The sequence below is a fragment of the Tachyglossus aculeatus genome, chromosome 8, assembly GCF_015852505.1.
Source record: "Tachyglossus aculeatus isolate mTacAcu1 chromosome 8, mTacAcu1.pri, whole genome shotgun sequence".
NCBI lineage: Eukaryota > Metazoa > Chordata > Mammalia > Monotremata > Tachyglossidae > Tachyglossus > Tachyglossus aculeatus.
In genome coordinates this window covers 22191267-22205483 of record NC_052073.1, presented here as the reverse complement: position 1 = coordinate 22205483, position 14217 = coordinate 22191267, and the positions used below count along the sequence as shown (strand labels likewise).

Sequence of the window (14217 nt, the reverse complement as noted above, 5' to 3'; positions counted from 1 at the left end):
AAATCCCAGACTTTAAAGGGTTTCTGACAGGAGCCAGATCTGGAGTTTTCTAGGGAAACAGGAATCATTTGGCCCTCCATGTCCAAGCCTGATGCCTCTGCCTATTGAATGACAGTGCTGAGAATTTAGCTGTCTGATCTCGTCTGCCAAATCTAATGGATTCTTTTACCTTAACCCACTTTAATCTCTCAACTGAATTTGACAGTGTAGACCACTCCCTTCTCTTGAAACACCAGCTAACCTAATTTTACCTGCAATTCATTCATTCAATCATATTTATTGAGTGTTTATTGTGTGCAGAGCACTGTTCTAAGCACTTGATCCTTCCTGGTTCTCCTCTTACCACTAGCCAATCCTTCAGTCTCTTTAAGCTGGCTCTTCCTCCATCTCTACCCCCTGAGCTGTGAGGGTTTTCCATAAGCCTTTGCTCTGGTTTCCCTTCTCTTCCACTGCAGTGGCTTTAACTACCACTTGTACATAGAAGATTTCTTAGTCTACCTTGCTAGCCCCTGCCCCCATTTCCCCATCTTCATACCTCTCAAGCTCACCTACTCATTGTCTCTCACTCTTGACACCTCACTCAACCCCACTTCCTGCAGCTTGAAACTCCTTCCCCCTTTATATCCACCGGATGACAGCTCTTCCAATCTTCAAAGCCCTTCTGAAATCACATCTCCCCCAGGAGACCTTCTGTGGTTGTCTCCTCTCCTCCCCAGTTTATCCTCCCAAATGCCACTTTGCGCCAACTGCACCAATATGAATTTATAACCATCTGTAGCAGTTTTTTACGTACACTTTTACTTCAGCACTCACCTAAATATCCACTTTCCTCCTTTTCCCTATCAGTAAATTATTTTAGTATCTGTCTTCCTCAATAGATTGAAAATTCCTTGAGGGCAGGGATTGTCTACCTATTCAACTGTACTCTCCCAGATGCTTAGGACAGTGCTTAGCAAACAGGCTTAATTATTAATTAATCAATTGTATTTATTGAATGCCTACTGTGTGCAAAGCACTGTACTAAGCACTTCGGAGAGTACAATATAACAGAGTTGGTAGACATGTTCCCTGCCCCAAACGAGCTTGCAGTCTAGAGGGGGGAGACAGATATTAATGTAAATTATGGATATGTGTATAAATGGTGTGGGACTGAGGGAGAGGTGGATGAAGGCTGCAAATCCAAGTACAAAGACAATGCAGAAGGGAGTGGGAGAAAAGGAAATAAGGGCCTAGTTGGGGAAGGCCTCTTGGTTAAATAAATACTCCTTATTGCTCAGTGGACCCCCGTGGTTTACTGTTGGCCCTTGCAGTCATTTCGCTCTCCAAGAATGAGCTCTCTTTCAAAGGCTGGACTGAGAGACAGTTGGATCTGTCACAGGCCATCAGCTTGCTCTTCTCCTGATGAGGACTTATGTCTTTTGTGGGTCTTCGTGTCACCTTCAGATTTTGGTCAGAAATAGGTATGGAGAAACACATAGCTCAGTAATAATAATTGTGGTTTTTGTTAAGTGCTTATCATGTACTGTGCACTGGGGCACATACACACTAATCAGTCCAGGCACAGTCCCTGTTCTACGTGGAGCTCACAGTCCAAGTAGGTGTGAGAACAGGTTTTGAACCCTCATTTTACAGATAAAGAAACCGAGGCACAGTTAGGTTAAGCAATCGGTCCAAGGTCACACAGCAAGTAAGTGGCAGAGCTGGGATCAGAATCCAGGTCCCCTGACTCCCTGGACCATGGTCTTTCCAGTAAGTCATACTGCTTCTCCAGGTTAAGGCCCAGTTTCTCTCTCTGCTGGTTTGGAAAGAAAATGCCCTAGTGCTTCTTTCTCTCCATCCTGAGAAGGAGACTTCCAGACTGAATCAGCCCCACAGGGAGCAAAGCTCCAAAGAGGGGAGCAGGGAGCAGTCGGAGGGGATCCCAGCAGCTACTCATTCTAGACTGTCTTTAGCAGACCCTGTCTGGGACACGTGTGAAAACATTGGCTCCCTCACACCAACAGCAGGGTGAAATCTGAAAGGCTTCGGCTCTGAGAACAGGCAGGTCAAGTCCGGGGTAAAATTCTCATTCTTTTAAATTCCTAATGCCAGCAAGGAAGGAGACCAAGTTAAGATGGAATTTGCCAGGTAACTGTGGTCTCCCCCCAGTGCTGGAGTAATCCAGAGGTCTCTATTTTGCACCTATCCCCATTCATAAATAGCACATCTCTTGGAGAAGCCAACCTTGGGAGTCATGGACAAGGGCGACTGCAAATGTAGCAGAATCTTTTCCTGCTTAGTCTAGGCTCCTGTCTGGTCCTGTCCGATGGGGACAGGATACCTGTTTGCCCAGAAGGCTTCAGACTCTCACCTTTTGTTGAATATTGTGGCTGTGGTAGAGGGGTGGGGATGCTCTGTTTCCCTAAATGTGTCCTCTGGGACACCCCTGGGCTGGAAATGAGCTAATGATGATTGCCCCAGGCAGCCTCGGACACCCCTTTTCTGTCTGGGCAGGCAGATTCCGTGAAGCTCTGATCAGACTTCACGGCATCTCTAGTCCCACGGCCCAAAGGATCAGTTCAAACCTCCAAAACCATTTCTCTTCCTCATCTGACATCTACCTCAGACCAGCATGTGAAGAAGCCAGCGTGGCTCAGCAGAAAGAGCACGGGCTTTGGAGTCAGAGGTTGTGGGTTCAAATCCCTACTTTGCCACTTAGCTGTGTGACTTTGGGCAAGTCACTTAACTTCTCTGTGCCTCGGTTACCTCATCTGTAAAATGGGGATTAAGACTGTGAGCCCCACATGGGACAACCTGATCACCTTGTATCCCCCACCCCAGTGCTTAGAACAGTGCTTTGCACACAGTAAGCGCTTAATAAATGTCATTATTATTATTATTAGTGGCAAGAGCACAGGCTTGGGAATCAGAGGGAGTGGATTCTAAGCCCTGATACATCACTTGTTTGTCGTGTGGTCTTGGGCAAGTCACTTCACTTCTCTGTGCCTATGTTATCTGTAAAATGGAGATTAAGAGTGAGAGCCCCAAGTGGGACAGGAACTGTGTCCAACCTGATTACCTTGTATCTGTCTACCCCAGTGTTTAGAACAGTGCTTGGCACATAGTAAGCACTTAACAAATACCACTATTGTTATTATTATTATTATGTGTGCTTCCTTTGCTCGTTGGCCTCAATACATGATGTGACTTTATTTATTTTCAACAAATTCCTTGGGCAGTGAAAGGCCTCCAGAGGCCACTTGGTTCTTCTGTTTGCCTTTGGCTAGGTAGTATGATAATAATAATGATGGCATTTATTAAACACTTACTATGTGCAAAGCACTCTTCTAAGCACTGGGGAGGCTACAAGGTGATCAGGTTGTCCCACGGGGGGCTCATAGTCTTAATCCCCATTTTACAGATGAGGTAACTGAGGCCCAGAGAAGTTAAGTGACTTGCCCAAAATCACACAGCTGACAATTGGCGGAGCCGGGATTTGAACCCATGACCTCTGATTCCAAAGCCCATGCTCTTTCCACTGAGCCACTCTGCTTCTCTGTATTCCAATAGAATACAATTCTATTGGATTTTATTCCCCCAAGCTCATAGAGGTCTGCACATGGCAAATGCTCAATAAATAACACTGATTAATTGATCGCTTGATAGGGCTATGCCTAAGCAGGCCCAGGCAGATAGAGTTTCTCTTTCCCTCTCTTAGTCAATCAGTGGTTATTTATTGAATGCCTACTATGAGCTGAGCATCCACTTAGGGCTTGGGAGAGTGCAATTCAGTAGAGTTGGTAAACACAATCCCTGCCCTCACAGAACTTAAGTCTGGTGGTCTAAGAAGCCTACGAGGTGAGAGGTTCTGCTGCCTTTGTCAAGCTCCCTCATCCCGGTCTCTGTTCCTTCTCTGGCAGGGAGTACATCCAACTACTATGGAATTGATTGATAGTATTCCTCTGACTAGGAAAAACAGGGGTTCCATCCCTGGGAGCAATAGGAAGGGACATGTTAAGTGAAATCTGAGTTGCCAAGCTAAATGACCTTTCCAAACAAGGATCAGTAAAGAATATGTGTGGATGTGATTTTTCCTCTGAGTGCCAATTTTCTAAAGTACTATCCAAATTATGGCATCCGTCAATTGGCTTCCTTACTAGGAAAGGATGATGATAATAATAATAATAATTAATGACTCAAATCAATCATCTCTACTTTTTTCTCACAACGCTATCTCTGAAACAAAATTTCATGGTTACATGTTTGCTTTGGGATTTCCCACCGAGGTAGAAAAAAAAAGGGGGGGGGTAGGGGGAGAAAGAAAGAGAAGAGAATTTTGTTGTTTAAAAAATATCTTCAATAAAAAGATCTCATTGTCCTTAATTCTTCGGAGATAAATAGTAAAACTGGGAGTTTCATTTTCTTTTCTCTTTTTTTTTTGGTAAAACATACATACAGTAAAGACTATTGTTTCATACACTACGACAGAGACTTTAAGAATTATATGAAAATACAAAATTTAGCTCTGGGCCTATAACTTCTTTTTTGTAGATGTTGAAAAGGCTGCCTGCTCCCCAGCTGGTTTTTCCTTGGATTCCTCCTGGAGTTGGGGGAGAGGGCCACAGAGGGAGTTGGTGGAGACGGCTGAGATCTGGCCAGGGCTTTTGAGTAAACAGTTCCTCCTGTGCTACAAAAATATACATATAGAATATATTTCCCACTGAAGGCATTACTCTGACTGATCCTGTGCACATGCCTGAAAAGGTGCTGCCTGTCTGAAAGGTGTTATGGGGTTTAGAGGAAGTTCCAATTTTCTGGAAAGACCAGAATGGCATCTCTGGGAGAGTGTGGGTCCCAGTTGCTCTGTTCTGTATGAAGGGGTCAGGAGGGGGGTCACTGGACCCATCTACATTTAACTGTGACCTGTTGAAGCCCAATTTTACAGGTTGGTGGAGCAGTGGGAGGTTTTTCTCCAACCCCAATCCCTGGTGGTTTCTTCAGGGCAAGACATTTGGCAGTTTGGGCTCTGAAGTTCCACATTGAAAAGTATGGGATGAATCTCTGCAGATTAGATTTGGAAATTTAGTGGGGATGGACAGCATGTTGGGGGAGGGCGGTGGGGAGGGTATTTGTGTTATGGGGAAGGGCGGGGGGAGAATGTGTGGCTCGGTGACCCCACAGAGCTCCGTTTTGAATCTGGCTTCAACTCCAAGAAATCACATCTGGCAAGCTCAGTGCAGAGCTTGGGAAATTTGGGTTTTGCTCCCAGCGCCACAGGCAGGATTTGGCACAATTAGAAGTTGATGTTGGAGAACCCTGGGTGTGGGGGCACTGGCAGAGGTGGGGTACTGTAGGTGGGGCCCCTGTGCTGCTGTCAGAGAAGATGGGGTCGTCATGGCAGCATCTCCCCATTTTATCCTTTCATCTAGGCTCATGAAAAAGCCCCAAAGGAAACCAAGAGGGGTGGGGAGGTGGGCAGGGCTCCTGGAGCAGGTGGAAAGAGAATTTACGGTAGATGGTGGTTGCGATGGGGGGCCGGCTGAGATGAACTGCGACCCAAAGCCTCAGGCAGCAGTGCGTGATTGTGGGGGTCTGTGAGAAAGAACCAATTTCTGTTAGCAGGGCCATGGGCAGAAAGCAATGTTTTGTTTCTCTGACCTACAAGAGGTTAAGGCCTTAAATTCTCAGAAGGGCACCTCTGTTGACTCCTTCCTGACCTGCCCTGCCCTGTGTCCTGGGCACAGTCCTCAGAGTAGCCACTCTCGGTGTCAGTTGGCTGTTGAGGCGATCCTGTCCTTGAGAAGGGCAGTCCAGCTCCCAAGGGTCAGGTTCACTAAGGGGCTACACCTGGCAGCTCAGAGGCTGAGCAAAAGCCCGTGGACTGCTATTCTGCCCACTGGGCCTGCTCTTTCCCAGAGAGTTGAGCCCTGCCCACCCACCCTGGGAGCCCAGGACTGAGTAGGCCGGGGGGCGGGTGGGTGTAGGGAACTCTTAACTCCCACTTCCTTTCCCCTCCACCCTTTAATTCTGGGCATACAAGGCTGGGAAAGCAGAATCACCCGTTAGCTTTCCACAGCTTTAGGTAGCTTGTGTATGAGGCCCAGGGGACAGATGAGGGAGGAGAGAGACTGCAGAGGGTACCACCAGGGCAGTTAGAGGTGGGGTTCTCCAGCCACTGAAGGATGGGTAGAAGAAGGAGAAAGGAGGCAGACTTGCGAGCCTTAGAAATTCACCAATAAAACCCCCCTGATGGTGAGGAAGCCCTGTATTGAGAGCTGATTCCAACCCACCATTAGTTACATATGGCTGGAGAGGACAGGAAGGTGGAGAGGATTTAAAAATACTTTTCGATAGAACTGCTGTAAACGGAGTTGTGGATGAGGTGGGGGGCGGGGGGTCACTACAGGTCGGCTCTTCAGGGACCCTTCCCTTAGGCATCATTTTCATTTGCTCTTCTCAGGAGGCCATGGACTGATAGTGCTATGTAAACCTGACACTTTATAGACTTGAAAAAATAATAATAATTCTCTTCCCCAAGTCCCAGAGTAAAGCAGACTGAAGCAACAGTGGTGGTGGTGATCTCTCGGGGAGATGGATGGGGGATTTAGCTGGAAAGGGAGTCATAAGGGGAGGGGAGAGGTTATAAAGTGACTGTTGAACAGAAAAGGAAAAGCAGCAGCCTGGGCCTGCTGAGGCAGTGGGGAGGGGAGAAGAGGGAGATTGCCCCCAGCCCCCTCCTCCTTCTCCTCCTCCGCTTCTTCCTCCTCCAGCTGCCCTTCCAGAGAGTCTCGCTGGTCTGGGGCTGGGTGCGCCCAGAGGGATTCAGTAGTAAACGGCAGGCCTGAGTTTCTAAAGAAACGGCATCGGACGCCGCAGTCTGGGCGGTCGTGGTAGGCGGGGACTACGGGCGGCCTGAGTCACAGAGCTGAGGATGCTGTGATGACCAGTGGTGCCTGGGGGAGGCAGTTCACGGCTAAAGCTAAAAAATGAGTCTTGTGGGAGAGACTGAGCATGTGCTGAGGGTGAGTGGGGGTGGGGGGGCAAGGAAACCCGAGTTGGAGAGCTGTTCACATGTGTCCTCTGACAGCGGTGCTGTGACGATGAAACAGAAGTGGTCTGTGTGGCCAAACTGCCCACGGGCATGAGACCATGCGGTGACCGGAGTGTCCTAGGACTCTGAGGAGCAGCGGGACACGGTCTGGAGCAGGGACTTGTAGTTAGCAGAGTTCAGGAAGCGGGGGTAGGAGTCCCTGTGCATGAGAGTGTAGATCTGTAGCTGGGCGTCATCGAACGTGTGGGAGGAGGGTTCCTGCATCTTCCTGTTGATGACCTCCCGGACTCGTGAATCCAGGCTCACCTGGGTGCGGCCGGCAGCCGGCCGGAGGGAGAAGAGGGACACGCAGTTAGGGCCCAGAGAGGCGTTTAAAGGTCTGCCCCCTCCCCTGCATCTGTCCTTGCGGGCAATCAGGAGACCCCTGATCGGGAGGAAGGTGAGGATGCGAATGGGTGATCGAAAGGCCAAATGGGAAAGCCCCTTGGGGTCGGGAAAGAGTCACCTCTGGCCCTGGAGAGCCAACTGGGAATCCAGAGGGCGAGCAGCAGTAGATCCGGGCCAGTGGAAGGCTGGGGACAGGGGAGGGTGGTCAGGCGGGGCCCGGGAGAGGGAGGAGTGTGAAATCCAGCTGGAGTGGATGCTTTGTTTCTGGAGAGGCCTACTTAGACTGTGAGCCCCATCTGGGACAGGGGCTGTGGCTGACCTGATTGATTTGTATCTATCCTAGCACTTAGGACAGCGCTTGACACACGGTAAGTGCTTAACAAACACAATTAAAAAAAGGAAAAGGAAAAAAAAAAAAGGCCGGAACCCAGGTGAAAATGGGAGCTTTTCTGGCTCCTTGGCCCCCTCTTGAGCCTGGAGAGGGTAATGCAATCACCTTTGGGAAAAGGAACCGCACATATGGACTTAACTACTCATTTCTACCCTTGTTCCCCTTCCCTCGGGTCGCGGAGAGACCTGCTTGTGGAAGGAGCACTGCTCTGGGAATCAAGAGACCCGGGATCTAATCCCGGTTCTGCCTATAGCCAGCTAATGCGGGTGAAGCCCGTTCCCGCACTTCGCCATGTGCTGTACCCCTGCCCTGCCCACTTCCTTGACCGCTGCACTTTTTGCCCCAGCGGGAACATGATGGGCAGGGGCAAGAGAGTGCGTGTGCTGCTGAGACAGCCACTGACCCCTGTGAACAATTCCTCTGGGCAGGCTCTTGGTCCAGAAATCTCAGGACTGGTGGTCACCTGTTAATTTCTGTTTTGAGACTCCATCATTCATTCAATCGTATTTTTTGAGCGCTTACTGTGTGCAGAGCACTGTACTAAGGTTGGGGTGGAAGTGGAGTGATGGGGAGGGGTCGGAGTCAAAGAGGAGAGAGGGGCTCAAGGGGTGTGAAACCAGCATCATTGGCTTCTCTGCTATTTGGTGTAACTCATCTGGGGCAAGTGTTGAGTGGCAATTGTGGTAATTGTAGTATTTGTTGAGCTTTTACTATGTGCCAAGCACTGTAATAAGCACTGGGGTAAATACAAGATAATCAGCTTGCACAGGGGGCTCACAGTCTAAGAAGGAAGGAGAACAGGCATTGAATGCCCATTTTGAATTGAATCCCCATTTTGCAGATGAGGAAACTGAGGCACAGGGAAGTTAAGTAACATGCCCAAGATCACACAGCAGGTCACTGGCAGAGCCGGGATTAGAACCTAGGTCCTCTGACTCACAGGCCCATGCTCTTTCCCCCAGGCTCCAGGAGCTCCAGGGGCACCTGGGTTTCTAGGTTGGCATTTTCCCATCCCAGGGCCTGGAAGGGTGTGGAAGGCGTGGGCTTCTGAGCTGGGCAGCCTGTGTAGGCTGGGTGACCTCACAGTGCATGCAGGGGGTTTTGCCCATCAATTGGCATTTTAAAGAGTGATAGCAGCCAGAATGCTGGGGCCCTGGTACTCCCAGGGCAGCCAACTGGGGCAGGAGTCCTCCTGCAAGGCATCTTTGGGTCATGACTTTCTCTCTGTGCAGTAGCCAAAATCAGAGGGAGCAGGTGGTCTGCCCTACAGAGCTGGAAGCCTTAGACAGGCTGTTTCCTAATCTTCCTGCCTCCCTCCTGCCCCTTTACCATGGTTTGGAGGGGTATGAGAGAGGACTCCCCTAATTTTGGTGAGTCTACCATCCCTCAACACATAGTTCCAAGTCCCCCAACACCTAGCCCCTGGTCCCTCACCACCTAGCCCTTGATCCCCCAACACCAAACTCCCAGACCCATTAACTCCTAACCCCCATTCCTCCAACACCTAGCCCCTGACCTCACCCCACCCCAAACCCAACTACTGGCACCATCAACTCCTAGCCCTTCCCCTCCCTCAACACCTAACACCTAGTCCCCGGTCCCCCAAAATCTAGCCTCTGCCCACTCCACTCCCAAACTCTTATACCCTTCCCCCACCCAACTCCCCTGGGCCCTGCTTTACCAGCCCCATCTCCTGAGATGGTTCCCAGAACCTATTAGCCTCCTAGCCTGCTCCGAGTCTGGCCTTGCAGCCCACTCTGAGAGCACTCAGCCCACTCCCGGAGCATTCCCATCCCATTCTCAGCTTGTCCTCCCAGCCTGCTCCCAGCCCTTTCCCAGCCTGCTTTCAACCCGGCCAGCCGGTTGGTCCCACACCTCCTTGGGCGAGAGGATGGAGATGTAATCCTCGTAGATGAGCCGGGCCTTCTCGTCGATCGTGTGCTTGTTGCACTCTGTCTTGAGCTCCTCACAGGCCAGCCAGAAGAGCATGTTCTCCTCGCTGTACTCAGTCCGTAAGAACTCGCGGAACACGTTCCGGCCCGCGGGGTTCTTCATTAGCTTGTCGAATGACTGCGCCCAGCCCTGGATCTCCTCGGGGCTTGGTTTGGTGCTGGGGCATTCCAGCGCCCAGGGAGGCGGGAGCGGCCAAAGATAGGGGGAGGGAAGGCACAGAAATGAGCCTGGATTCCCCTCTTGGCTTCACCTTCCCTAGGATTCCCCCCTGCCCTGCACCAACTGGAGGGGAGGTGACGGAGAGCCTCTCACCCAAACCTCGTGTCCTAGCAACCCTTGCGGCCAGTCTTACTGGATTACTCATCTTTGCAACTGTCCCCACCCTGGACCAGCCCAAACTGCCTGAAAGCCTTTCATCAGTTTGGTGAAAATGTGATCCAGAAGGCCTATGGGCTTGGAGCTTGGGGGTGAAGTTGCTGAGTGAGGCTAAGGCCAGACGGGAGGGCTGAATGGGTCCGGGAGTCCCTTCCCCTCCTTGTCCCTGCTGGAGAACACCCCTGACCCCACTTCCGAGAGGTCTCACCTAATCCGAAACAGCCCCACACAACTTCCATTTCTCCCTCCTTCCCTTCCTCCTGTTCCTGTTGCTACTGCTCGGTTGCTTCTCTCTCCTCTGGGTTCCAGTGGTCAGGCCAGAGGCCAGTCACCCCGAGGACTCAGCCACCTTGTCCCAACTCTGCAAAAGCTTCCCCTGTTCCCCTTCTGCCCGGCCCTACTTTCTGGTCCACTGATTTCTGTCCGGCTCTACTTGGTGGCCCGCTGACCTCTGCCTAGTCCTACTGTCTGGCCTGCTGGCCCCGGGAAGGACGATGAGTTTGGACCCCCAAAAAGTCCCGTACATTGGGAAAATCCCAGTCTGGAGCAGGTGGTTTCCTGGGGCTGTTCCTGCCCCCCCCAGCCCCAACCCCTCGGCCCCCCGACCCCTCGGGGGGGACACAGCCGAATGGGAAGGCACTTACCAAGCTTCACAGTTTGGGATGGTCTCCAGTTTGGTATCTCGAGAGGCTCTCCAAGCCCTCTCCCGATCTTCATTCCTAACAGTGAGACTGAAAGGTAGTAAATGGCATTGAGCACCTTTCCCATCCCCCCTCCCAATAAGGACCTGCGTGTACATGCACTGGCGTGCGCACACACACACACACACACACACACACACACACACATTCTCTCTCTCTCTCTCTCATTCTCTCTCTCCTCCTCTCTCACCCCTAGGGCTGGTTCCTTTAGAAGAGCACAGTGCCCTGTCTGTTTTGGAGACACAGAAGGAGATGGGTGACTTTGTGCCTGAAACACAGACCTGGTGAGCTCAGACCTTGAAGTTTTTCTGCCCTCCATCTGGGTCTGGTAGCGGAGACCATCTTTGTCCACACAGCCCCCCGCCAGCTCCCCAGAACCCACACACTCCTGGTTCTCCTGCTTGCTGCCCCACAGGTAATCCACATGCCATCTTGCTACCTCCACCTGCCCCCTGGGCCTCTGCCCACAGCCGCCGTTCCCCAGGGCCATCCCTCTGTCTCTCCTCCAACCAGGCAGTTCCCTGCAATGAGCCCTGCTCTGGAGCCCAGGTCCATACTGACTCTTAAGACTGGAACCTGGAAGCTTCAGCCTCAGTTTCCGCCTCTGTAAAATGAGGATAAAAGGCCCATTCTCTCTCCTACTTAGACTGTGAGTTCCATATGGGACAGGGACTGTGTTCAATTTGATTATCTTGTATCTACCCCAGGACTTAGTACAGTACTCGACACATGGTAAGTCCCTAACAAATACCACCATTATTATTATTATTTTTTTTAATAATAACCGAGGGGGGAAGGCATTCTAAAAAGATGTGAGCAATAGGTTGGAAGTGAATCTTACAAGTGAGGACCAAGTGAAGAGGTTTGCTTAGGAGGGGCAGAGAGAGCTTGAACTGGGGTGTAGAGAGAAATCAAACTGGGGAGAGGTAAAGGGCAGGGGGTCGGGCCGGTTCCTGTGTCTCCATTCTTAAGGCTCACAAGCCAGGAGAGCCTGGAATGGGGAGGGGAGGGTAGTCCTAGGACAGAGGCTAGTAGAGTCCATAACTCCGTTCCTGGAGTATCCAGTCCCCTTTAGTCCAGCTTCTGCACAGGGGTGAGGGTGCACATAGCGAATGGTTCCCAAGACCAGAACCTCCGGTGTCTGAAAATACGTGTTCCCCGAGCCTCACCCTCAAGTCCCCTCCACCAGGCAGTTCCTCTGGCCCCAAAACTGTATGCATGTTGAGGGTAGGGACCATCCCTGCTAACTCTATCCCATTCTCCCAAGTGATTAGCACAGCACTCCGCACAGAGTAAGCACCCAATAACTATTACTGATTAATTAGGCCATCTACCTGAGGGTGCAGCTTGATGGGTAGAGAGATGAAACTTTCCCTGTCTCAACTATTAGCATCCAGCATGTGTGTATTCATTCATTCAATTGTATTTTTGAGCGCTTACTGTGTGCAGAACACTGTACTAAGCACTTGGGAAGTACAAGTTGGCAACATATAGAGATGGTCTCTACCCAACAACGGGCTCACAGTCTAGAAGGGGGAGACAGACAACAAAACAAAACATGTGGACAGGTGTCAATGTTTGCGAAGAATAGGTGTGTGTGCATGTGTGCGTATGAGTACATTCAATTTAGTAAAATTTATCTCACCAGTTGCTGATTTATTTCACCATTTTTAATGGTATTTGTTAAGCACTTACTCCGTACCAGACACTGTACTAATTACTGGGGTAGTTACAGAATAATCAGGTTGGTTATAGTCCATCTCCTCCATAAGGCTTACAGTCTTTTAATTCCCATTTCACTGATGAGGATGAGGCCCAGAGAAGTTAAGTGACTTGAGTAAATTAAGGTCACACAGCACACATGTGATGGAGCTGGCATTAGAACCTAGGTCCTCGGCCCCCCGGGCCCGTGCTTTTTATCCATTAGGCCACGCGGCTTCACCTCCCTCCTCCTCAGGGAGGAGTCCGTGTGGGACAGCGACCGTATCCAACCTGATTATCCTGTATCTACCCCAGAGCTCGGCACAGTATTTAGAACATAGTGGGAGCTAAACAAATACCACAATGATTATTAGTAGTAGTAGTAGTAGACATCACTCCAGGCCTGTGGGCAGTGACCGATTCTGGCCGCTGGATGGGGTGATTGACCCAAAACAGCCTCCCCCTAATTGCTAATTACGGGAGGGTAATTAGTGCCGAGGGGAAGCCTTGGATTTCCCTGGGGCTCACACCCCCGGGCCCTGCTCCCACGCCCCTTGAACTGGGGTCACGCTGGCCCTTCCGCAGTGCGATGGCTGGGACTCGAGCTGGCGCCTGGCAGGTCCAGAGGGACATGGATGGGGGTGGTCCCCAGATTCTTGTCCCAGCCCCTTGACCTGGGCTCCCCCTCTCCTTCCTGCCTACCCATCTTCTCCGCTTTCTTCTCTTCCCTCGTATCCAGGGCAGTGGGTCGGCCCCGGTTGCAGACTCTCCATTCTTGGGGGATGAAGGCCAAAAGTCAAGGGGAAGCAGGCCCCCATTGCTGTAATCCCTAGGGGGAAGAGGAGGCTGACAGAGTGAGCTTGGGAAGGGCTTTCTCTTTGCCTCTCCCCTTCTACCCCTCCTTACCTCATTCCGCTGCCCGAGCTCCATCTCTAACTTGGAAGGAGTCCCCAGGTCCATAGCTGGGGGTTTGGGGTAGGTCTCTGTTCCCTCTCTCTCAGCTCAGGCCCTGGCATCTCCGAGCATCATTGGCTGCAGCCTTCAGTGGCTTCACCCAAACCCTGGGCCGCGAGGGCCCGACCTGACCCCCCCAACCCCCTCTCCGGACCCTTCCAGCCTCCAGCTTGGGCTGCCCATTATCCTTCTGCTCAGAATCCTGGAGCCTTGGACAAGTCACTTAACCTCTCTGGCCTTGTAGCCTGTAAGCTCCTTGTGGGCAGGGATTGTGGGTCTACCAACTCTATTGTATTGTACTTTCCCAAGCGCTTAGTACAGTACTCTGCAAACAGTAAGTGCTCAATAAATACCATTCAATGTCCCCAGTGAACTCTGAGGACATTCAATAAATAAATAATGGTATTTATTGAATGTCCCCAGAGTTCACTGGGGTTGGTCAGGTGTAGGGGTAGGGGGGGATCAGCACTTTGGAATGGAGGGTTAATAGTGGTAAGGGTTGTGGGGGAAAAAGAAGAAAGGGATAGAAAAGGACTTCCCAACCCCCACAGCTCATGTGCTGTCTTGGCCCTGAAGGAGTACTGAACTGGGCCAGCAAATGCCTGTCCACTCCCACTGGTTGTCACCCATAGACACTGAGCTGACACCACAGGAGTAGTGGTTCCTGTTTGTTAAATTCTGTACCACCCCTGCTTGGGGGCAACATTTACACAGGCTCTCCTGGG

The 14217-nt window shown here is 51.1% G+C and overlaps 1 protein-coding gene across 3 annotated transcripts in view; it reads right to left on the bottom strand.

The window, feature by feature from the left end:
- Positions 1–6185: 6185 nt before the first annotated feature.
- RGS19 (regulator of G protein signaling 19) overlaps positions 6186–14217 on the bottom strand; it is a 51178-nt gene continuing 43146 nt past the window's right edge. For all 3 annotated transcript variants that reach the window (XM_038750312.1, XM_038750314.1, XM_038750313.1), the window contains exons 4-6: positions 10781–10855; positions 9684–9918; positions 6186–7336 (exon numbers count right to left, since the gene is read on the bottom strand). In XM_038750312.1, the coding sequence (XP_038606240.1) occupies positions 7148–7336; positions 9684–9918; positions 10781–10855 (499 nt within the window). In that variant the 3' untranslated portion in view covers positions 6186–7147. The remainder of the gene's footprint in view (positions 7337–9683; positions 9919–10780; positions 10856–14217) is intronic.